Source organism: Cornus florida, unplaced genomic scaffold (genome assembly GCF_030987335.1).
Source record: "Cornus florida cultivar Cherokee Brave unplaced genomic scaffold, ASM3098733v1 CherokeeBrave_3.0.0_Hap2_Chr10, whole genome shotgun sequence".
Taxonomy (NCBI): domain Eukaryota; kingdom Viridiplantae; phylum Streptophyta; class Magnoliopsida; order Cornales; family Cornaceae; genus Cornus; species Cornus florida.
The window spans coordinates 53,688,605-53,714,325 of record NW_026775580.1 but is presented as its reverse complement, the minus strand read 5'-3'; the positions used below and the strand labels follow the sequence as shown (position 1 = coordinate 53,714,325).

Sequence of the window (25,721 nt, the reverse complement as noted above, 5' to 3'; positions counted from 1 at the left end):
TTGCTTGTAATGTTTTTTATTTTATTTTTTTCAATAACGAATTCATGCATGTGATTGTGATTAATTAGATTAACTTGGTTAAAGAATCCTTTGTTCGTTTTTTTTTTTTTTCAAATTGTTTCACTTATTTCGTTGATAATTTGATTTTGTTAAATGAAACTTTTCTTTTGGTTGAAATGGTTAAAATTTTGTGTGAATTTTTTTTTTGATGATTTAGAGACTATTTGGATTGGCTTTCAAAGTGAGAAAAAACAATTTAAACTCGCCTACAAACAGTTAAGAACAATCCTGAACTCTTCCCGCTGATTATCGTCAACAATATAGTTTAGAGTTTTGCAAAGAGGAGATGCTATATTTAAGGCATAATTTGGTTTTTCAAGTAACTTGAATATTTAAGATTGATACACAGGCCATTTAGTGTAATGACATTAATCCCTCGTCAATTTGTGAAATGTGAATCGATAAACAAACACTATCAACGGGAAAGAAATAAAAAAGGAAAAAAGGCATAAATAGGATTTAGTTGCCTAGATGGTATTTTTATGTGGCATGGGACCAACAATTACCTTTGCAAATTGCTTTAAAATATTGCAAAATATAGATTCTGATATAATGAACTCTAAAACAAAAAGAAGTGAAAAATTATAGAAGTCTTCTTCAATTTATTTCTGGATTTTTCTCTAAGTAATCTATACTATTTGTGCAAAATAAAATTTTCATTTTTGATAATGAAATAAAATGAGAAGGATTATGTTTATAGTACATTGGACTTTTTGGTCTTCTTGTTTTCTAGATATGTGGTAATAATTAATAGTAAGGGGTAATAATTAGTAAATGTGTTCCAAAATATACATAAATACAAATCCAAAATATATGAAAAAAAAAAATAGAAAAAGAAATAAAGAAATAAAAATATATTTTTTATGTTTTAGAATATATTTTAAATCATAACAAACTAAAAATGAATGAAAAATAATAATAATAAAAAAAAATAGAGAAACATTAACAGAAGGGTAACACTGTCATTTTAGTATTATCTTAACTTTTCTTAAAATATTTGAGCGCCGCTAACCAAAGTAGTAGGATCCACCAAACCTAAAATTGACGGCCAAGATTACTAGAACGAACATCCAATAGACCAACGAACATCCAATAGACCGCGTCAATCATACGCACACGTGGAACTGGCACCACCCGAATTCTTCGTAATGTAAATATCCTACTACTATATATCTCTATATATTAGTATATACGGAGTATTTCATATACTGTATATCTTATTTTCTCTCTCTACAGAGTCGAAAATTACCCTAAATCTTGTTCTCTCTCATCTGATCGCCGCGTCTCTCTCGGTAAACTTCAGTTCATGTCCTTTTACAAATTATTTACAATTAATTGCAATTTATTGTAGTTGAATATTGGATACTGTGAGGTCAAATGTACTTACTTTTTCTGATGATGTTTTGAGTGGCTAATTCATGCTTTGTGTTTCTGTGTCATCAATCATAAGTTTAAGGTTTTCTTTTTTGACGATTTAAGTTTAGGGTTTTTTTTTTTACTTCCTTTCGATTGGCTGCTCACACTCGTGTCGGTGAGTCAATTCAAAACCCTTCCACGTTCGCAATTTTTTTTTTTTTTTTTTAATTTTATTTTTAATTTCCTCCAAATTCGCAATCTTTTTTCGTATCTCGCGTCAGGTAATGAATTGTTGTTAATTAATTTAGAACCGGTGGACGAATTTTAATTTTATTTTTACCCAGGATTGTTTTACTTTCATATCGAAGTATAATAATGTATGGGTTTTGTCCTATTTTTTTTTCTAAATCAACTAATCAAGGTCTGTAATTCTTGTCTTTCAAACTAAATCCTATTTGGTGAAATTTTCTATGATCTTTTTTATATAAATTTTTATTTTATTTTATGAATTTTAGTTATAAATATTTGTGAAGATAATGACTGAAACAGGATCTCCCTTTGCAGGATTTGAAAGACTAATTGGTAAATTTGGAGTTGAACTGCTGAAGGCCAACAAATTGGAGTGCTTTCATCACTTCAGACTAAGTATAAAGTAAGTAATTTCTTCAATTATTCATATATATTTATTTATTTATTTTATTCCAGATTTTTTCATGCTAATAATAAATACCCTTTGCAGCCAGTTGAATTTTCAAAATTCAACTGTCTCCAAAGATGGCCATCCGTGCTGGATGGCTAAAGAATATCCTGAAATCACAGCAGGAGCTCATGCTAATTCACGTATGTACAATAAGCTTGTGCCAAAATACGAAACTATCTTCTAGTGATTAATAATTGTTTATAATACTTAATAATCAAGTGTGAGGTGTTGCTTATCAACTACTTGTTTATTCCTTCAGGTTGGCATAGATGATCGGATTAAAATTCAGTGGGAATGGGAAAAGGAGAGGCGGGAAAAGGAGAGGCAGGAAAGGCTGCAGCATAAAGGTGATTATAAATTATTCCATGGGCAGACTTAAGTTTTATTAATTTTTGGTTTAGATATATAGGTTCTTGTTTTATCACAATAGGTTCATTTTTCTTTCTCTTCCTCTAACTGAAAAAACAAAGTGTCAAAATGTTTCTAATGTACATTTGAATTGGTAAATTTATTGCTTACAGACAATGGCAGAGTAGAAGGCCGAATCAGAGCTAATCAAGCTCATTCACAAATGACAGCAGGAGCATGGCAAATGCAACGGGAGAGAAATAGAGAAGCTGCCCGAATTTCTTTGCAGAAGGTTTGTGTGTCTTATTTTGTTCAAAAAAAAATTTCTTCCTTGTGTACACCTTTAAATCTGGTTTTGAGCTTCATAAAAATCTGGTTTTTACCTTTAAATCTGGTTTTGAGCTTCATAAAAATTAACTCTGTCTTTCCCCTCCTCATTTCAGATGGAGAAGACTGTTGCGTTTGAGGACAATCTGCTCATTGGGAAATACTTTGAGAGCCTCAGTGTCTTTGATTCAACCAGACCATTGGAGTTGTTTGGTTTGTTTTTGAAGAAAGATGACTTCTACGATGATGAGGAGGCAGAAGCGGGAGAGATCTTAGAATAAGTTTTGAACCAAAATAGCTGTCATAGAGAACTGTAACGTATATTGCTGCAGAGGCTAAAGCTTGCCACTATGTACAGAAAGATTGCAAGCTCATTATAGAGGTCTTGAAGGAAGATTGTGTATGCACTTGATCACAACGGACTTTTGTAGTTTTTTATAGCTCTAAGCTGATAATTGTAACTTTGTATTGCCAGTGCAATGCAAATTTTTGGTGTTGCTTTGGCTAGAAGATGTTCTTATTTTATTTTGACTTCTCCTAGGACTTTGCCTCTTGCTTAGTCCTAGTTGAATGGCCACGTGCCACCACTGTAACATTCTACTTCATGTAATAGTAGCTCAATGTCAATCTTTGATTTAATTTCTTGCTAAAATGATCCAATGGATTCTTGCTTGTGTGCGTCTCTTCTCCTAAATTTTCTATAAATATAAATGGGGGTTTGGAGGGGTATTTTGGGAGTGGGGGGTCTCCGGCAAGGTGAACCTATGTCACCTTATCTTTTTGTTATGATGGTGGTCCTTAGTGGTTTTTTATCTACTCCTACTCAGTGTGATCGGTTCCAGTTTTATTGGAAATGTAAGGATCTAAAACCTTGCTCTTTTAATGTTTGCGGATGACATCTGTCTCTTCTCAGCTGGGAATTTGTCCTCTGTCAATGTGTTGCTCAATTCTTTGTCTCAGTTTAGTATTCTTTCTGGGCTTTGTTTAAATGTGTTAAGAGTCTGCTTATTAAGTTCTGGGGTTGATGAGGGAAGTTTATAGTCTTCCTGCTTGTTCTGGGTTTACTCATGGGACATTAGCTGTAAAATACTTGGGAGTGCCTCTGATTTCTTCTACACTTAGAAGTGATGACAGTGTTGATCTTGTGAAAAGAATTACTTCTAGGGTTAGATGTTGGCATAGTAAATTCTTGTCTTTTGCTGGGAGAATGGAGCTTAATTCCTCTGTTCTGTTTTCTATTCAAGTGCACTGGGCTTCCTGTTTTGTGTTGCCTAAAGGCTCTAAAGCAGGTATATGATGTAATGAGGAATTTTCTGTGGTCTGGTACTGAGATGTTTACTAAGGGTGCCAAAGTTGCATGGGATGCTGTTTGTTTTCCCAAATCTGAGGGTGGACTTGGGGTTAAAGAGTTATTGTTTTGGAATTATGCTGCCACGGGGAAGCATATTTGGTATCTTTTGCAGCCTCAATCCTCTTCGATCTGTTTGGGTTGCTTGGGTTAAGAATTATTTTTGTTGAGGGGAAGAAATTTTTGGTACATTCCTATGCCAAGTCAGTGTTCTTGGTCTTGGAGGAAATTGTTAAAACTAATAACTCAGTTTAGATTGTAGTTTATGTTTGTTGTTGGTAATGGTTTGGATGTGTCTTTATGGTCTAAAGGAGTCAATGCTGACAATATGGAGAAAAGGGTTATTGTTATTTCTGGGTTGGGTAGACAAGCAAAAGTGGCTGCAATCATCTCTGGTTTTCAGTGGCATTGGCTCGCCTAGGAATACTATGGCAGTGATGGAATTGAGGACTAATATGCCTGTGGGGTTGTTGCCTAATCCTGCTGTACATGATAAACTTATTAAATCTGCTTGGGATCTCCAATGGCCATTCCTAGGCATGCCATTATATTGTGGTTGGCTTTACAAGATAGATTGCTCACTCGAGATAGAATGATAAAGCATGGCAGTGCTTCTCAATTTAGTTGTGTTTTTTGTCATTTCATGATAGAAGATAGACAACATCTCTACTTTTCTTGTCCTCCCATATCTGTGATTTGGAATACTATATAGGCTAAAGGTGCTTTACCTTGGCCTACTGGCAGCTGGGATCAATTGGTTTCTTGGTGTTTGTTGTTTTTTAAGGGGAAGCCTTTAGTTTCTTTGATTAACAGGTGGTTGTTTGCTGCTACAGTTGATTACCTCTGGCTTGAGAGGAATAATAGGCTGTATGGTAAAGAAATTACTGATTTGCAGGTTGTCAAGTTTACTTTTATTGAAAGTGTTCATTGTATAGCCTTGTCTTTACGAGATATTGCTAGAACTGTGGCTAGTCAGTGGCTTTGCACTGAGTGGGGTCCGCTGGATGCTGTTATGAAGCCTTGTTGATGCAGTTTTTTTGTTGAGTGGAAGGATTATTGTGTGTATTTGGTGGGTTTAAAACTACTGGATGACTCCAAACATCAGTAGTCTTAGTATGCCCTGGCCCCCTCATTGTGCTGGACAATCATGTCTTGAATACAGGAAATATGAGTAACCATATTACCCTCCTCATCCTATTTCTGTAGCACTGTCATGTTACTCCCACAACCCTATGATCCTTTTATGGCCGGATAAGTCTAACTACTTTGGTTTTCTTTTGAGATGGCAACCTAACAACTGAGGGACAAATTTGTCATTTAGAATTTTTTACTTTAGTAACAATCCAACTTCGCAAGAATTGGTTTTCAAAAGTAACTATTATTGGCTTTGGCAAAACGTAGTTTCACCTCATTCCCCTTCTCTTGGAAGTCTGTGTGTCTTGTTTTTTTCTAGACCTTAGAAGTCCTTCTAAAGCCCTTAAAAGCTCCCTCAAACACTACCTCAAGTTTTTAGCATTAAAAGCACTTAAAAAAGATTAATGAAAATTTAAAAGCTTTCTTGCCTCTCCTTTTCTGACATCCTCTTTATATATATATATATATATATATATATATATATTTCATTTTAAAATTAAGGCACCAAGCAGTGTGCAAAAATATTTCAAAGTTGAGTAATGATAGGGAAACTGAAAAGGAATCACCGAATTAGTATCGAATTTGATGTGGTTGGTTATTCTTATCACGTGTTAAATAATTATTTTTGAAAACTGTTTAAGTAAATGAGGTGGACAAAAACACGTCAGATTCGATACTTATTCGGGGTTAATTCTTCGGTCTCCCTATCATTATTCTTCAAAGTTTTATATATAGATGCAAACTGTGAGCCTAACCAAGTACTGTGCATGCAGGGGCAAAGCTAAATATTTGTAATTTAAAGTATTTGACCTTTTTATATGTTCTTTCTGTTTAACCTTTCACATGTCCTGGTCAGAATATTTGTTGTTAGTTATGGCATGTTAATTTAAAAATTCAGCAGCTTTATCTCAAGGAAGCAATCAGATTTCCAGTCAGTTGTTTCCGCAATGGCAAACTTCCTACCAAGGCAACAATATCTGAAGGTGCAACAGGAGCAACGTTCATCTGAATTGTTGCCGAAGCAGCAACCCCAAATTGAAACCTCGCAAGAGCGGAATTACTTCCCACTGCGAGAGAAACAATCACAAAAAGATTGTGAACAATGGCAAGCTGAAGCAAAACAAAATACTCTCCAATCATATTTTTCTCAGACAATGGATATGTAGAATTCTGAGAAGAATCCTATCCATGTTACAGAGCCAGATAGAACACAATATCCGAACAGCGAATCTCAATACTCAAAATTACAGAAGATGAGTAATCAAAATCCAATGGCACTAGAGCAGGCAATTAATCCAATGAATAAGGGCAAACAAGTGCCATTTGCACTTTTGCTCCCGGTCATACAACCCCAACTTCATAAGGACCAAGCCATGCAACTTCAGTGTCTTTGTAATAAACTGGAGGTAGGTCTTAGAAAATGATTATTCACTAAGTACTATTCCTTTCTTGTATGGGATGGAATATTGTCTTATCCGAATGGTGATTTCTTTTGCTATATTCAGAAAATGATGTCTCTAAAGATGTATTTGTTCGCACCATGAGAAGTCTTGTTGGAGACCAGTTGCTCAAGATGACAGTATTCAAATTGCAAACACAGGTTAGGTTGTTGCAATCAAAACATGCTAAATACCTTCCAAGTTGATTGTCAGTTAGTGCTAAACCAAGCTTGGAAACAGGCTGGCCCAACCAATTCTCTTCACAGTCTCAAACTTCAGTGCAACAACACCATATGAAACATTCTGGAGCGGATGTGGAGGCGTTCACTGCTGCTCTAAACAGGGACATAGAGGGCAATACGTCCAACTCTCAACCCTCTGATTCAGATAGTGGTATGCATCTCTGGAAGCTCTTCTCTGCTTTGATTTCACTATACCACGGGCATCTCAAATATTGTACATTCGTGAACAGTGATGTGAATTTAGATTAAAAAAAATTGACAAATTGATAAAAATCTTATACTGATTTGTGACCGACTTCCACCAAAATTTGGCATCCTTTGAAAACTTGTAAGTGGCTACGATGATTTTCAAGTGATCATCCGTCACATCAATAAAAGTCAATTGAGTTTCAACTTGATCCATGTAGTCATCCGCTACCATGAGATCTGTACCGCCCTTGAACATCATTGGCAGCTTAAGATGTTCCTGCGCTGGCGTCTCCTTCACCTGAACTACTGGTTGTGGTACCGACTGCAGTATCAGCTGCGAATGAGTAGCAATTGTAGCCCTCAAGGCTTTCTGTAACAAACGGTTTAATGCAAGTTCCGCAGAACCTTCACCCTCCTCAACGAGTACTTCAACATCATCCCTCCTAGTGGAAACACCTCTTGGGGTAATCAAATCCCTAAGAAGTGTATCTTCTTCATTTTGCTCCGCCGGATTGGAGCTGGAACTCTCGCCAACATCACCCCTTGTTAGCCTAGGGCCAACTTCCCTTGGTTCTTCACGCCGTGATATCGTGCTATAAAACAAGAAAATGGTTCAATAACGATAACACTAAGGTCCAACCGTGAACAACTTAACACAAAAGGATACTGCACAAACACTTAGCATGCAAGACTATGCAATAAGCACATTAGTATAAGCATATAAGCACATAAACACGTAAGCAAGTAAACAGTTAAGCATGTTCCTTCAAATAATAATCAACACAAACAACTTCCCATGCAACCTTATGTAGGCCTCTACCTGTTGTCCTAATAGTTTTTGAACCATTGGCTCTGATACCAAATTTGTAACGACCCAAAACTAAATACCAATTATAAAAAAATAAAAATAAATAAAAATCGGCATGACCTCTGCTAAAAAGGGGCCTACAACAACCTGCTTAAAAAAAATGCAATGGCCTTTCTTGGCCTTTCAAGACTTATCCAACCTGTCCCAACACACAATACAAAAAAATATATATATTACATTCCCCAATACTACAACATCAACAACCTCCTCAAGTTAGACCCATCATCGTCATCACATTCAACTTAAGCATTTACATAGTCTCAATTTACATAAAAAAAAAATAATAATAATCAAGTATCTTAGTTATGTTACATGTCCATAATTTACAAAAATGAATACTCTTTTTCATAGTTTGAGACTTCACCAAAGATTAACTAGTACACAAAAAGTATCAAAATAGATCTCCAGTCCTCTTCATGCTTGAGAGGGATCGGCATCCACTACATCTTTTCCTGGCCTGAAAATGTTAAATAATGGGGTGAGCAAAAAGCTCAGTAGGTGGTGCCTAAGACGCACCTCTTGTGACCTCGTGAACCCAAATAATGAATAGGACACTAGGGAGAAGGGTCATGCTAAACCGGGAAAAATACAGTGTAAACCTGCAAGTTCTAAACAAATGAATGTCGTGCCATGAATACAATGTTATGCATGTCATTCCCCATTTTTAGAAAAACATCCATCACTTCACAAACTGTTAATATAACCCGTCCTTTGGTGACTCCGCAGCTACGTGAGAGAAGGGCTGGCCACTGTCCCTGACCCTTGGTACCCTGCGGCGTCATTTGGGGTCCAGATAGCTCAACCACGCTAGGGCAATCTCCCTAGTTCCCTCAAGGTTACATTAACACACCGGCCCTTTGGTGACTCCGCGGCGACCGGGTTTTTTCAAAAACCGTTTCATCAAATTCTCCCCAAAACTCCCCTTTTTTATTTGTTTAACATCATTTCCCATCATTCATACCCCATGATATGCATGTATGTCTCATGTATTCAATGCTAGGGAAATAAGAAATGTTTATAATACTTCCATAATTAAGCAAGCTTTACAATAATTCTAAGAAAATTTCCACGAGCTTCCATGTATCATTTCTAGCAATTTTGTCAATTACAATAATTCTAAGAAAATTTCCATAAGCTTCCATGTATCATTTTTAGCAATTTTGTCAACACAATAACATAAAGAAATTAATAATGAAGCATGTTTTTTATACAAATCAACAATTACACATATAATCATGAACTTTACACCCACAAGAAAATCATTCTAGAGGTAATTAATTTCAATTAAGCATGTTGGCATCAAATAACAAGAAGACTCACAACGGAACAAGAAAATGCAAATTAGAGACCCCTACCTCAATTTTATACAAAACTCCCAATTTTCACCTCAAACCCTAGGATTTTCGAATTTCCTATAGTGCATCAACAAAGGAATTGCTCCTATCAACTTGTAGGTCTCGTCGTGGGCTTCGAATAGCCGCAAACGGCTCTTAAAAACACTAAGTATTGAAGGAGAAATCAAAAGGTGAAGATTGAAACCAAAAAAAAAAAGGTGTGGAACGAGAGAGAGAGGCTTACGGGAAATGAGAGAAAAATGAGAACAAAATGACCACTTAAGTGCTTGTGGGTCCGAATAAAAATTTATTTTCTTTTTTTCTTTTTATTTTATTTTCTTTTCTTTATAAACTCCCACCAATTTCTATATATACACCCAACCAAATAAAACTCACATTAAAATGCATCAAATAAAATGCATGAAATGCTAATGGACTCAATTACAATCCCCCGTACACGACAAGTCCGGTAACAAGTCCTACACCGGACCATCTAGCCTGAAAAACAGAAAAATGTGAAAATGATCACCCTTGCATTTCAAAGAGTCATGAACTCAATGAAATGCCCCGAACAACTCGAGGACATAACCGGCACACTCCACAGTGTCCGGCTCATAAAACGGCAAAAGAAAGAATGCCCTTGAAGCGACAAAAGTTCTAAAAAAAAATGAAAAAAAAAAAAAAGAAGAGGAAATTGGAAACATCACAATCTCCCCAACTTAAAAGGATTTCGTCCCCGAAATCATACCTGTGGGAGAAAACAACGCTGGATACTTGGAACGAACCTCCTGTTCGAGCTTCTAATTAGCCTCCTCGACTCCGTGGTGTCTACAAAGAACTTTCACCATTGGTATCGTCTTGTTCTCAACACCTTCTGCTGTGTGTCAAGGATCTAAACTGGTCCTTCCTCGTAGGAAACATCCTCATCAATGTCCACATCAACCCAACTCAAAAATGTGAGATGGATCTAGCTCATACTTCCGTAGCATCAATACATAAAAGACATTGTGGATTCTGTCCATCTATGGTGGCAAAGCAAGTCTGTAGGCAACCTTTCCTACTAGATCCAAGATCTCAAAAGGTCCAATGAATCATGGCGATAACTTGCCACTCTTCCCGAATCTCATCAACCTCTTCCGTGGAGAAACCCGTAGAAAAACATGGTCTCCTACCTCAAAAGATAGCGGTCGTCTCCGCCTATCCGCATAGCTCTTCTGTCGACTCTGAGTTGTGAGCAGCCTCTGTCTGATCAATTTAATTTTCTCGGTAGTCTCGAGTACAATGTCGGGTCCTAAGGTGGTTGTCTCGCCTACCTCAGTCCAACAAACTGGAGACCTACAGGGTCTACCATACAACGCCTCAAATGGAACCATCTCAATGCTCGTCTGATAACTGTTGTTATAGGCAAACTCAATGAGTGGAAGGTGATCCTCCCAACTGCCTCCCAAATCAAGTACACATGCCCGAAGCATATCCTCCAAAATCTAGATGGTACGCTCCGATTGGATGTCGGTCTGTGGATGAAATGCCATACTCAGATGCAACGCTAAACCAAACGCTGCTTAAAGTCCTTCCCAAAACTTCGAAGTGAACTTGGCATCCCTGTCCGAAACAATAGTTATTGGAACTCTATGTAACCTTACAATCTCCTTCACATAAAGAGCACCAAGTGCCTCCGCATCATCTGTTACCTTAATAGGCAAAAAGTGAGCCGTCTTGGTCAATCTGTCAATAATGACCCATACGGCCTCGTTGCCTCTCCATGACCTTGGAAGACCTGTCAAAAAATTCATAGCAATCTGCTCCCATTTCCTTAAGTGAAGAACTAGCTCATGGAGGAGATGATCATGATATCAACAAGCCTAATCCCCATCCTTGGCTCCCTCTTCTTCTTCCTTGAATATTTCTCAAAACCCTCGCTTTTTTTCCTCTTTTCGCTTTTTCCAGAGAGAAAGATATATCTTACAGAAAAACTAAAAACTAAATCATCCTCAATTAATAAATTAAAAACTCCTTAAATAAAATAAAAACTAATCCTAAACTAATGACTCACTGGGCCTTAAGTGACAAACCCTATTAAAACCCATAAGTTACAAAAATAAGCCCAAAATAAGAAAATCGCGTAATGCTGCCAGGTACTGGGGGATTAATCCCACAGCCTTGGGGATTGATCCCCCAAGAGCATTTTTAGTTCTGTGAATAGTGGGGGATCGATCCCCCAGAGTTGGAAATTTCCTTTAACACCTTATTTAGCTCCATTTTGGCCCCGGGATAATTGGTTTGCTTCTTCACCTTTGGGAACATCATCAAAGGCCTGAGAAAGGTAGAATTGACCACTTTTGAAGGATAAGCACACTATATGAATAATGGGTTGCAGCCTCTTTTTGCCATTTTCTAAACTTTTTCTGATTGTCTTTGCTTGACTCCAAAAAGGCTTTAATGAACCGAAATTAGTCCGTTTGAACCTTATTGACCTGAAAATGACAAAAACATAAATTAGAACTAAAATATGCAAGTAAGATAGATGCAAGGACTTAAATACCCTAGCTTAGGTGCTGAAATGTGCAACATTTAAGCACTTATCACCTCCGCTCGAGCTCTCTAGAAACCCTATAAAATGACTGAAATGTTTTTAAGCGTGATTGAAGATACAAGAAATTCCTTCCCTCTTTCTCTCTCTAGAATTCCTGTATTTCAACCAAAAGAATCTCTCCTCTTTCTTTCCATTACTTCTCCTATTTATAGATATTTACAAATGTTGATAGACTGCTGGATCTAGGCCCATTCCTCCGTAAGTCCTGGTCATCTTTGATGGGCTTATGCGCATTCGGCCCATATGGCAGTGTCTTCCTATGGGCCTGACCCATCTGTATGGACTGAATGTCGCGTTTGCAAGTCATATCCGGCCCATGTCATCTCGGGCCTCCTCAACTGCCTCCATAATTACCCCTTGTTTAATAAGGGGGTAATTATTGAAGGCGTCTCATCATGACGTTGACGGCTCGAGAAACCCACATGGGGGAACGGACGGTCAGATCCAGAATCAATGTTTTCGGGGCTCGATGAATTTCTCGCCTTCCTGATGCTTCGACCCTCGGGTCCCCCTCGCCTTTATAAGGCTCTAGAATACCATTTCATGCCTTTTTACCGTCTCCATCATCAGTCAAATCTCTCTCTTTTTAGAACAGTGCTAAGCTTTTTCCGGTGAAATCCTTCAAGAGTCATTCTTCCAGCGGTCTTGCAGTGCTCTTTGTTGCTTTCTACCTCAGAGGTTAGTTTTGTTCCTTTTTACTTTCAGCAGGCTTCTTTTTACCCTTTTAGATCCTTCAAACACTTCCACCATGGTTGTAGATCTAGATGTTCTTCGTATGAGACTTAGACTTCCTGACAACATCCAAGTTAGGGTTTGCCCTAAGGATGTTAATATTATGACCGGTGCCGACCTCCTTCCCGGCGAAGTTTTATTTTCAAACCTTCAACTGAATGTCGTTAGGTTCCTTCTGCACCCCTTCTTTAATTATGTCTTCAATAGACTGGGGATATCCCCCCTGCAGGTAAACCCCAATTTCTTTAGAATCATATCCATTATGCTACTGTTGATTTGTGACAGAAGTCTGGACCTTGACCTCATAGATCTTCTTCTGTGTTATAAGGTCAGTAAGATCCGAACTAACGAGCCCTTCTACCACCTCTACCCGATCGAGAAGATGTCCATATGTACGGACACAATCAAATCTGAAAAGGGTTGGAGGGATAACATCGTGGGCATTAGTGGGGTTTGGTCTTCGCCGGCTGCAGAGGATTACCCAATCCCGAGCGCCTTTGGCGTCTGTTCTGTTTCCTCATATAAGAAATTCAAATCTCACAAAAACGATTGCCCCTGCGAAACATGTGTTCCTCGCTTTTGTACTTTCTTATGCCGCTCCTTAGGAATACCTTGTGATGACTTGAGCTACAGTGTTTGCAGGGATAGGAGTAATTACTTGAAGAAATACGTTCTGAACGATATTCCTTCCTGCTCAGACCTCCTCACTTCAGACAACCTCCTAGCGCTCTCATCCCTCGGCTATACCATGAGTAGGCTTCAGATTCCCTCCTTTGGCAGGAAGAAAAATACTCCCCCAGCCACTCCTGCTGCTGGGGCAACCTCCTCTCCTGCATCAGCCTCTTCCTCAGCCACCATCTCTGACACCATCCCGAGCACGGTGGCTATTGACTCTGTTGTCAGCACCCCTGCTACCAACCCGAGCGCGTCTCCACAAATCACTACAGCCCCTGCTGCCGCTGGGGGCGATCGGGACAAAGAACGAGGCAAAAGGCCTCATCCTGACAGTGGAGTCGACCCTGAGGAGGAACCTCTCATAAGAAGGACTCGGGTCTCTGGGCCGGGTGCTCTCTTGCATCGCCCGGTCAGAGCTCCTGCCCCCTCCGGGCCTGTTGTAGCTGGTGCCTCTGCTTCTGCTTCAGCCTCCCCTTCTCTTCCCACTTTACCACCATGGGCTCCTCGGTACACCCGAACGGATAGGACGTTCGTGAAGCCGAACGAGACCATGCTAAAGGATGGCCAAACCGCCATGGCGTATTATAGGAGCATGTGGACTCCGAAAGACCTTGAGGCGGCGAAAGGTCTATCCCAGAAGGATGTGTTCAGCTGCTTTCCCCAATCTGCCATGGAGGTGACTTTTATTTTCCAACTCATGAATCCTCTCATATTATTTGGTCTTGCCTTCGTCCGACCAGACTATCGGTTTAACCATTATTAATGTATACCTATGCAGACTTTGTTCGGAATGATGGCTATGCAGAAGCAGGTTGAAATGGGGAACGCCAAGGCTCGTAAGTTTTCTGATAGCCTGGAGGTGGCCAATAAGGAAAACGACCTTCTCGCCAGCAAGAATACCGAGGTATTGGCTCGGCTTGAAAAAACCGAACAAGAAAGAGATGTCTTGAAGAAGGAGAACGACTCTCTTCAGGATGAGAAGGATGCCCTCCAGCTTGAAAAGAGCGTCTGGTAGACTGAGCGTGATTCAATCAGAGACGAAAAGGCAGAGCTCCAGCGCCTTTTGGCTGATGAACAGTCTGCTCGGATGGCTTTTGAGAAGAGAGCTCTGGACGAGCGTACTGCTCTGATTGATACCATCAGCAGAGTGAACGGTGGGATGCTGGCTCTTCATGCTCGGTTCTCAAAGGTCGGCGCTCTTACATATGCTCAAGGATTCCGAGAAGGTTTCTCTGACCGAGTTTCGGATGAGGGACAGACCAGCTCAACTCCAGATGAGGTCGATAAGGATTTAGGGATTGACCCTCTGGGGGTCTATGTTGACCCAAAACCCACCGAAGCGGAGCATATATTTGATGAGTGCCAGGACATTGCTTCCTCTAGGATAACTACAGCTCCTCCTACCGCTCTGCCTCTAACCGCTCCTCAATCGTCAACTGTGGTACCTCCCATAGCCACTGCTGTCGTTGGCCCCCAGCAGAATGACTCTGTTATTCATCTTGATTCCCCACCTCGTGAGGGTGAGATGGCTGATGGGACCGAGGAGGCGGGTCGGCACAACCAGGAGGCTGTCGGTACTGAGGCAGCTAGCTAGGACTCCTCCGGACTCTTCGATTCCATACTTTTTTGTAACAATGTGACTTGAATATTTCATTTTTTGTAAATCCAATGCTTATTATGAATGAGATGACAGAACTCTTTTTCTCTTTTTCCTTTGTGTTGCGCTCTGTTCAAACCCATTTTCAATATATATATACCTTTTCTCTCTTTTCTTTTATATTAACTTTGTCGTGTGCTTGTTTATGGCAAGTGTTTGGCGTTCGGCTTGCGGTGCCAGCTGCCACTTATCTTACTCAAGTGCCTGGCGCTCGGCTAGAATGCCACTTGCCACTTGGCTTTTTTCATTTTTTTAGCAAGTGTCTGGCGTTCGGCTTATGGTGTCAGCTGCCACTTATCTTGCTTAAGTGCCTGGCGCTCGGCTAGAATGCCACTTGCCACTTGGCTTTTTTCATTTTTTTTAGCAACTGTCTGGCGTTCGGCTTATGGTGCCAGCTGCCACTTATCTTGCTTAAGTGCCTGGCGCTCGGCTAGAATGCCACTTGCCACTTGGCTTTTCATTTTTTAGCAAGTGTCTGGCGTTCGGCTTATGGTGTCAGCTGCCACTTATCTTGCTTAAGTGTCTGGCGCTCGGCTAGAATGCCACTTGCCACTTGGCTTTTCATTTTTTAGCAAGTGTCTGGCGTTCGGCTTATGGTGCCAGCTGCCACTTATCTTGCTTAAGTGCCTGGCGCTCGGCTAGAATGCCACTTGCCACTTGGCTTTTTTCATTTTTTTTAGCAACTGTCTGGCGTTCGGCTTATGGTGCCAGCTGCCACTTATCTTGCTTAAGTGTCTGGCGCTCGGCTAGAATGCCACTTGCCACTTGGCTTTTCATTTTTTAGCAAGTGTCTGGCGTTCGGCTTATGGTGTCAGCTGCCACTTATCTTGCTTAAGTGCCTGGCGCTCGGCTAAAATGCCACTTGCCACTTGGCTTTTTTCATTTTTTTAGCAAATGTCTGGCGTTCGGCTTATGGTGCCAGCTGCCACTTATCTTGCTTAAGTGCCTGGCGCTCGGCTAGAATGCCACTTGCCACTTGGCTTTTCATTTTTTAGCAAGTGTCTGGCGTTCGGCTTATGGTGCCAGCTGCCACTTATCTTGCTTAAGTGCCTGGCGCTCGGCTAGAATGCCACTTGCCACTTGGCTTTTTTCATTTTTTTAGCAAGTGTCTGGCGTTCGGCTTATGGTGCCAGCTGCCACTTATCTTGCTTAAGTGCCTGGCGCTCGGCTAGAATGCCACTTGCCACTTGGCTTCTCATTTTTTTTTTATTTTTAGCAGCCCATTGAAGAGGAAAGTTATTTTTATAAATTTTGGGAATTTGCACATTCATACGTACTTGATTGACAACAAACAACACCCAATAAAGCCGAAACTTAGCTTTTATTGGTAGTACCTCTTCAGAGACGTGGCATTCCAGGGCTTGCTGACCAACCTTCCCGCCATGGTTTCTAACGTATATGCCCCCTTGCCTATGACTTCTGCAATTCTGTATGGGCCTTTCCAGGGTGGCATCATTTTTTTGACTATCCCCACCTTTCTTTTCAGAACCAGATCGCCAGGGGCAAAATCTCTGTGTTTCACTCTTTTGTTGTGACTATTTGCCAATACTTGCTGGTATGATGCTAACCTTATTGCTGCAGCATCCCTCCTTTCGTCTATCATATCGAGGTTCAATCTTAACATCTTGTCGTTCTGATCTCGACTCCATGCTAAGCTTCTGATAGTTGGGACCAAGTGCTCAACCGGTATAACCGCCTCGGTACCATATGCCATTGTAAACGGGCTCTCCCCAATCGGCCACCTTGGAGTGGTTCTGTAAGCCCATAGGACGTTCGGGAGCTCATCCAACCACTTCCCTTTATGGTCCTCCAGCTTCTTCTTAATGCAGGCGAAAATGGTTCTGTTTGTAATTTCTGCTTGCCCATTGGCCTGAGGATGACTTACTACAGCCAACTTCTGGTTAATTCCATACTCCTCCAGCAGCTCTCTTACTTGCTTGCTGTCGAGGTTCGTGCCATTATCCATGACTATTGATCTTGGAACGCCGAAAAGGCAGATAATATTGTTCCAAATAAATCGTCTCACATGAGTCTGAGTCAAGCTAGGATATGGTTCTGCTTCCACCCACTTAGTGAAGTAATCCGTGGCCAGTAACACATACTTGTTCTGAGCTCTTGCCGTTGGCAGAGGACCGACCACATCCATCCCCCATTGTGCGAAAGGCCATGGCGAGGCCATTACGTGCAATTCCTCAGGTGGTTGGTGGATCAATGGTCCATATCGTTGGCATTTATCGCACCTTCGAGAGAACTCCTCCGCATCTCTTGACATGTTCAGCCAGAAATACCCTTGTGTCATTGCTTTATGCGCTAACGATCTTCCCCCAGAATAATTGCCACACACACCTTCATGAATAGCTCGCAATACCTGCTGCGACTCTGCGAGGGTGACACACTTCAAGTATGGGCCAGAGTAGGATCTTCTGTACAGCTGGTTATGCACGATGGCATATTTTACGGCATTCTTTTTGAGTTTCCTAGCTTCATCCCTTTGCATAGGCAAAACGCCATCTCGAATATAAGTAATGATGGGGTCAATCCAACTTGGTTCATACGGTATGACGTTGACTTGCCAAGGGCCAGAGTCCAAAGGTTCTTCGAAAATAGATGGCTGGGTCAATATTCCTACTGGAATCACCCTCGCCAATGTTTCACCGGAACTCGAAGCACTACATGCTAACCGGTCCGCATCTGCATTCTGTTCCCTCGGTAACTGTATGAATTCAATCTTTGCAAAGTCCTTGGCTTTATGCAGAACGGCAGAACGATATGCCTCCATCATGTCATCCTTGGTCGCGTACTCACCATTTACCTGCCGAACAATCAACTGCGAGTCACTATAAACAGTCAAACTTCTGACCTGTAGCTCTCTGGCCAACTTTAACCCATTCAGCAATGCCTCGTATTCTGCTTCATTATTGGTGGCTCGGAACTCAAGTCTGAGTGCTTGACTCAAAGAAGTACCCTCTGGGGTTTGCAGTTTAACCCCAATTCCAACCCCCATCTGGTTAGAGGAGCCATCCACATAAAGTTTCCAAGAGCCGCACCTGAGGTCTTCTTCCGTATCTTCAGAGTCACATTCTAGCAGGAAATCGGCTACCGCTTGTCCTTTGACAGCTGTTCTCGGCTCATATGTTATGTCAAATGAACTCAACTCTATGGCCCACTTTGTCATTCTGCCCGAGAGTTCTGGTTTGTGCATAAGCACTCTGATTGGAAAAGTTGTTAGAACAGCTATAGGGTGGGATTCGAAATAATGCCTCAATTTTCTTTTTGCGTTTACCAGTGCAAGTATCACCCGTTCGGCCTTCGAGTATTTTCGTTCTGCCTCGGTCATTGTTTTACTGACATAAAATACTGGGTGTTGCACGCCTTCCTTGCAACGAATCAGAACGGCACTTGTCGCAACACTAGATACTCCAAGATACAAAAATAACTTTTCTTCTGGATCCGGGGCTGACAGGACTGGTGGGTTCTGCATATATTCCTTCAGATGGGTCAATGCTTGTCGTTGCTCATCTCCCCAGACCTGTCTTCCATGACTCCGAATCGTGTCAAAGAACGGCTTGCAGCGGTCTGACAATTTTGAAATGAATCGACTTAATGCAGCTATTCGTCCTGTGAGGGCTTGCACCTCTCTGATCGTCTTTGGTTCGGCATTCTTAATCAAAGCCTCTGCTTGAGCGGGGCTAACTTCGATGCCTCTGCGGTTGACCACGTGTCCCAAAAACTGACCGGAACTCACACCGAACGAGCACTTGGTTGGATTGAGCCTCATCCCATATCGCCTCAGCACATCAAATATATCTTGCAGATGTTTCAGATGATCATTCTTCTTCCTACTCTTTACCACCATATCATCAATATAGGCTTCCACAATCTTTCCTATTTGATCCTTGAAAATTTTGCTAACAAGTCTTTGATAAATTGGTCCCGCGTTCTTTAGTCCGAAAGGCATAACTTTGTAGCAGTATGTTCCTCGCTCGGTTACAAAAGAAGTTTTTTCTTCATCTGCCGGGTCCATAGGGATCTGATTATAACCTGAATAAGTGTCCAGAAAGGTTAAGCGTTCATACCCGGTGGTAGCATCCACCATTTGATCAATCTTTGGCAGCGGGAAGCTATCCTTCGAACAGGCTTTGTTCAAATTGGTGAAATCAATGCATACTCGCCATTTCCCATTCTTCTTCTGCACGACAACGACGTTGGACAACCAATCAGGGTAGTGTACTTCTCTGATAAATCCCGCATCAAGCAGCCTATCAACTTCCTCGGCTATGATTTGGTTGCGTTCTGGAGTAAATCTTCGTTGCTTCTGTTTTACTGGTTTGAAATTGGGATTGACATTCAAAGAATGACAGGATACGGAGGGATTAATTTCAGGCATGTCTAGGTGACTCCATGCAAATACATCGGCATTGTGAGACAAGAAGTCAGCTAGCTCTTGCCGCTCTTCCCTGGTCAGTCTTATTCCTACTCTGGTAGTTCGTTCTGGCCTGGACTGATCGATCTGCACATCCAGAAGGGGCTCTTCGGTCAAGTCAATTGACCCCTCCACCCTATTCTGTTTGGGCGGAGGTTCCTGTAATTGCTATCTGGGGCTTGCCGGTCGGACGGGCGCCTTTCCTTTCCCAGCATACTTTAGTGTGACGGAATAGCACTCTTTGGCTGCAACCTGATCCCCACGAATGTCTATTACCCAATTTCCATCGGGTCCGAGGCACCTCATGACCTGATGCAAAGTTGAGGGTACTCCTTGGACTCTGTGAATCCATCCTCTTCCCATCAGGAGATTGTACGAGGGGTGAATCTCTACAACCACAAAAGTTTCCATAAGAGTTCGTTCTGCAGCTTGAACTTCTACTTCCACCATTCCGACGGGCTCCACCCTCTTGCCATTGAATCCTAACAAGGGATTTCCAGTGGGCTTGAGCCTCTCTGGTTTAATCTCGAGCCGATCAAATGTGTCCCTCGGCATGACATTCGCACTGCTCCCGGGATCGATCAGAACTCTGCGCACCAAGCAGTCCGCCACTGTCAAACTGACTACCAACGGGTCTTCATGGGGGATTTGAACACACTGCAGGTCTGTCCTGTCGAACTTTATCTGTATCGATGCGATCTGCTGGTGTAGAGTATTCACACTGCTGACCCTTTTCTTCATCTGCGCCTGCCGTAGGCGCGCTCGGAGCAGCTCATCTGAATCTTCGCTGGGCTCGGGTCGACCGTGGATAGCATTGATTATACGAACTGGTTGTGAATTGTGGGAGCTTTGTTTATGACTCCTTTTTACTTGTTCCATCGGTCGATTCTGCTCTGTCGCCGAGCCTTGAACATAACTCGCGAACTCCCCTCTAGCTATCAATATCTCCACTTGCCTTCTCAAATTCCTACATTCATTAGTCTGATGACCGAAATCGGAATGGAAAGCACAATGTTTAGTCTGATCCCTCTGTTTGAGGGGTTGCCTAATTGGCAGTGGTGGATGAAACTTATCTTTGTTCTCCTGATATAGCCTCGCCAGAGTGACCTTCAGCGGAGTGATCAGCTCTTCCTCCCTGTACCTCTTTTCTGCCTTCCAGGAGGTCTGACGCTGCGGCTGAGCCTGCTTCTGCCTGATCTTTGCCTTGGACTTCTCCTCGGTCGACACGAGCGACGCTGTCCGAGCATTGGCTGCCTTCTCTTCTTCTAGGCGCACAAAGCCGTCGGCTCTTTCATTGAGTTCATCCATAGTCGTCGGCGTGTTCACTACCAGACTGGTATGGAACGGAGTGCCACGTGTCATGGCTAACTTGAAGGCTTGAACCGCTGTAGAAGGGTGGCATTCGATCACCATACTCTTAGTGAGATTAAACCTGGTGAGAAAAGCCTGGAGACGTTCATCTTTGTGCTGTCTCATTGTGAATAGGCTTGAGATGTCCTTTGGCGGACGCTTGTTCCCATAGTACTGACTTATGAACCGATCGCACAGATCTCGGAAGCTACCAATGGAGCTCTTAGGCAAGTTCTTGAACCAGCTGAGCGCCGGTCCAGCTAGGCTTGTAGGGAAACATTTGCACATTAAAGCATCGTTTTCCGTATTCAGGGCCATCTTCAACTGGATATGGTACACATGATCGATCGGATCGGTTGTTCCGTCAAACAGAATAAATACTGGCATAGCAAACTTCCTTGGATGAGGGGCATTCAGGATCTCGTCAGTGAATGGTGAATCAACCGTTCGAGCTGCGGATCGGAGCGCTTCATTCTCTCTTTGGCGCCCAGTGGTAGCTCTGTGGGCTACGGTTCTGCTCTCCGAACCGCGATGAGTGACTGTAGCTATGGAGGGCCGGTAGGAAGGATCGAACGACCGTTCCTCTATGAGCTCTCTTTGCCAAGGCGACGTAACTTGGCGGCGATCAACCTCTATCACCTCCTCTCGGTTGAACCTTTCCCGATGCAGATCTAAGGTCATGGCTTCATTCTGTCTGATCTGCTCATGTCGCGGATCAACGTGAGTCGATCCTTCGTGATCCTCAACTCGACGAGCATTTGGCGGCAAATCACGGTGGAGAGCTGACTGACTGTTCTCGTCCTGCTCGCCTTGATGCGCGATATTAGATTGAACACCTCCTTCTCCGGCCGGAGGTGGACGCGAAACCGCGGGCATTTGCTGATGTTGCATTCCAGCTTTCAATTCTGCATTCTCTTTTTTGAGAGCCTCGATCAAGTTCATCAACTCCTCAAGCTTTGTTTGCTGGACAGCCTCCATCGGATTGGAGCTTTCACCTATCATTATTCCTGAATGGAGTGAAGGCATTAATCTCAAGTTCGCGAGTAGATCCGAGCTTCGTGAGTGGGAATTTTTCAGATCTGGTTTCGAATTCTCCGAATTATGCTCACGGTTGACGAGATCTGAATTATCCGAATTCTAAATCCGTCAGATCCTGCCACAATCGAACAACTCATTGTTGCGTAGATCTGAAGCCACTTCTGCCAAAGCTTCAGGAACTAAAATTCCTCCAGAGTAGGTCACAATCGCTCAGATCTGGATCCAACTCTCAAAGATCGAGTCTCGATCAACCGAATTGGTCTGAATCCACGCGATATTAATCATTGATCAACCAATCTTCCATGCGTTCCCACAGACGGCGCCAATTGAAGATACAAGAAATTCCTTCCCTCTTTCTCTCTCTAGAATTCCTGTATTTCAACCAAAAGAATCTCTCCTCTTTCTTTCCATTACTTCTCCTATTTATAGATATTTACAAATGTTGATGGACTGCTGGATCTAGGCCCGTTCCTCCATGAGTCCTGGTCATCTTTGATGGGCTTATGCGCATTCAGCCCATATGGCAGTGTCTTCCTATGGGCCGACCCATCTGTACGGACTGAATGTCGCGTTTGCAAGTCATATCCGGCCCATGTCATCTCGGGCCTCCTCAGTGATTTATATACATGTTGCAAGTCTGGTTTAAGTTGGGTCATTTTACTTCCTCATTTACAGTAATTATTTGGGCCAACAGTACCCAAAATATGATAAAACACCAAAATGGAGTTTCAACTTTTGGCTCAAAAATTAGAAATATTTTGACACTGTTAACAGCAAAGCAGACCAAACAAAACATGTTTTAGGTTAAAAAATTACTACTATAGCAGGCCTGTAACAAAAACACATGAAACAAAATAGATACCAAACAGGGCCTGAAGGTATTGTGGCAAATTATTTTACTTGTTCCACTTTTAGTTAGGCACGTGCCATATTTGGTGAGCTCTTTGATGTACTAATTAGTGGTCAAACAAGTCACCTTGAAGGTGCATTGGCACAAAAAGGTTTTAGAACACAAATCAAGTGCACTGGTGCCAATCTTTTCAAAGGCGAGGAGAACTTGTACCATCTAAGTTAAAGAGTTAATTGATATTTTGATGTAAATTTATATGTTACAAGTGCGTAATTTAGACATCACATTTATGGCGTGCAGGTTAAAGTTCAAATAATCTTGGCACATCCTTAGAATTTTTTTTTAATGTTGATTGTATGTAGCACGTGGAACTAAAAATTATATATATATAAAGCACGTACAATGCACGTGATAAATGTTTCTTAACTTATATAATATATATATTTTCATATATTTTTAAATTGTTTATACTTTTATAAATAAAAAATAAAAAAATAGGCAAAACAGTTTCAGGCCCAGAATGCCTTAAAGAGTAATAATTGTCATTTTAAAAGAAACAAAATAAGTTTTCCATTGATGTATGAATGAAAACTATAAACATTTAAAAAATATATGAAAATAAAATTCTATAATTTACAAAATATTCATAAATAAATACTATATAAAAATTCTACATATTATAAAATCCGAAAGGGTACCAATAATTTTTAGATTGTAATAATTGTCACCTCAAAAGAAACAAAATATATTAGAAAATCCAAAACTATAACTGTTTAAAAATAGAAGTATTCATAAATTATTTATTTCTCAATCTTTATCTTTTTTGCATATTCATTTCTTCATGAAATGAATCATTGTCAAGTGTCAATTCTTTTAATTCTTCCACCGCAAAATAAGTTTTCACGACTTATTATTGAGTATTGTCTATCTTCACCGGAAAAAGAAAAAAATTTCCTTTGCAGCTTGTTACTTTGTTGCTGAATTCATCCATGTCTTACAAAAAGAACAAATATAATTTAGAGCTATTGAGAAATTCAAGTAAATATTTTTTTAATTTAATTAAAATTTCATGAATAAGGATGAAAAATTACCTCAATTTGTAATTGTAGTAAATCATTTAGTGAACAATTTATTAATATTTGGCAATCATTGAACACTGTTAGGGTTGCAAGTGTTCCAATATATTCCATACTTCGCACTTTAATTATTATCATGAATCTGCACATGAGTAAAGACAAAGAATTATGTATTTGTAATATTATTAAACCATTGGAATAAATACAATAATAAGATTAATTTTAAGATATAATAATACTTTTGAAAGTATTTTGGGTATGTTGTGTTGCATCGAAGACAATATACTCTATCTTTTTTAACTTTAATTTTCTTGTTGCATTTCTCATATGCGTTGTACCACGGTTCGCGATCATTGATGACATTTTCAATTGTTGCTTCGAAAGAGTAATTTGTTTTCTACAAGTTGTGCAACAAAATATAACTTCTTAATATATAAATTGAATAGAAAAATGTGATACACAATTAAGGAAGATTAAAAAATATACTTAATACATTGTAGATTTTCCAATTATGTCTTGAAGTTTGACATTTCAGCAACATTGAATTTTTAATCTTTTGTACTAAAAATCAAACTTGTTATATCTTTGTTATTTATGTTCTCTTTGGACATGTCCACATATAAATTATCTTGTAAAATAATTAATTAAATAAATAAAACAAAAAAAAAAACATGTTCTCTTTCTACAAATAGTGTATATATAATGTAAAAGAAGTTACAATAAATAACGAATCAATATATTAATGCTTTGACATTTTCAATATCCATATTAATTTGCAATGTAGATCCTTTTTGTGTTTGAAGAGACAGGCCTGGAATATAAATTGTTATTTGTAAAAAATTGTTATTATAGATTTACTTAATAATATATAATGTAAATAGTATTAATTTGTATGATAATTTACCTTTGTAAGTGTTGATTGTCACATGTGTAACTGTGATGATAGGTCTTTCCTGTATTAGCTCCATGATAAAGTTTCCTTCATTCTAAACAAGATTCTCCCATAACGTCAAAGTAGTTATCCTTGATCTATAATAAAGATTAATTACTTTAGTCATTATATTATATTTGCATAATTATGATTGTATATGTAATATAGTAATGACGTACCTCATATCTATTATAATGACTTCCCGCTTTTTAGTTGTGCCTTTGTTATTTCTTACATATGTTCAATGAAGGAGATACCTTAATAACAATTCCCAAATCATCTAGCAAGATTAAAAATCAAATATTAATGTTAATTTTAATTTTAATTTTTTTTTTTATATATATGTACAAGAGAGAACATATATATAGAGAGTTGAGAATTAAACGATAACTAACCCATATTTTCTTTTGCATCAATGTACTTGTTTAGCTCCTTGAAGTTTACAAAATTAAATTTTATTGTTTCTAAGCTTACTACTTCAAGCTCCTCAAGGTGTTATTAAGAAACTTCAATTCAACAACTTCAGTTCCATCGTTCTGAATTCAGCCGGTCAAATAGTCAATTTTTTCTCAGTTTCTTCAGGGGTTAAAATGTTGAGGGTTAATCTACAGAGAACATCATATTCGGAAGGCATAAGCCATAGACATATAAAAGAATTCATAACTCAAAAATAATAATAAAACAATGCATGATCTGGGTATGAGACAAATAAAAATTAATAAAATAATTCTAATCTAGGTATGAGACAAATAAAAAATAATAAAACAATGCATAATCTGGGGATAAAATAATGCATAATCTAAGGGTTACCCGTACCTTGGAAAAAAACATATAAAACTGATGTGATTACAGAAAGATAAAAAAAAGACTTATATATAGAGAGAGTACAAATTTTTTTAGAAACAACAAATAGATAAAATAGGTAACTTAAATTTTATTAGATAATAATTTTCAAAGTTTTATAAAAACTCTTTTTTATAATTTGAAATATATTTTGTATTAGAGTTTTAATAAATATTTTATTTGAATTTTATTAGGTAATAATTTTTAG

The 25,721-nt window shown here is 39.9% G+C and overlaps 1 protein-coding gene across 2 annotated transcripts; it reads left to right on the top strand.

The window, feature by feature from the left end:
- Positions 1 to 1,264: 1,264 nt before the first annotated feature.
- On the top strand, positions 1,265 to 3,430 carry LOC132279327 (transcription factor GTE10-like). 2 transcript variants are annotated; one of them, XM_059781277.1, is made up of 6 exons: positions 1,265 to 1,352; positions 1,981 to 2,068; positions 2,156 to 2,256; positions 2,376 to 2,463; positions 2,638 to 2,756; positions 2,908 to 3,430. In XM_059781277.1, the coding sequence occupies exons 3-6, from the start codon at positions 2,191 to 2,193 to the stop codon at positions 3,070 to 3,072; spliced, it is 438 nt and encodes a 145-aa protein (XP_059637260.1). In that variant the 5' UTR covers positions 1,265 to 1,352; positions 1,981 to 2,068; positions 2,156 to 2,190; the 3' UTR covers positions 3,073 to 3,430. The 2 variants fall into 2 exon arrangements, with proteins under 2 accessions (XP_059637260.1, XP_059637261.1); XM_059781278.1 differs by lacking the exon at positions 1,265 to 1,352 and adding an exon at positions 1,386 to 1,591.
- Positions 3,431 to 25,721: the final 22,291 nt, after the last annotated feature.

What these genes read in the sequence shown, in the direction of transcription:
- LOC132279327 (XM_059781277.1), top strand. Translation starts at nt 2,191, where the DNA reads ATGGCCATCCGTGCTGGATGGCTAAAGAATATCCTGAAATCACAGCAG. An exon ending in AGGAGCTCATGCTAATTCAC is followed by an intron (nt 2,257 to 2,375) that starts GTATGTACAATA and finishes TTATTCCTTCAG; the next exon opens with GTTGGCATAGATGATCGGAT. An exon ending in GGAAAGGCTGCAGCATAAAG is followed by an intron (nt 2,464 to 2,637) that starts GTGATTATAAAT and finishes TATTGCTTACAG; the next exon opens with ACAATGGCAGAGTAGAAGGC.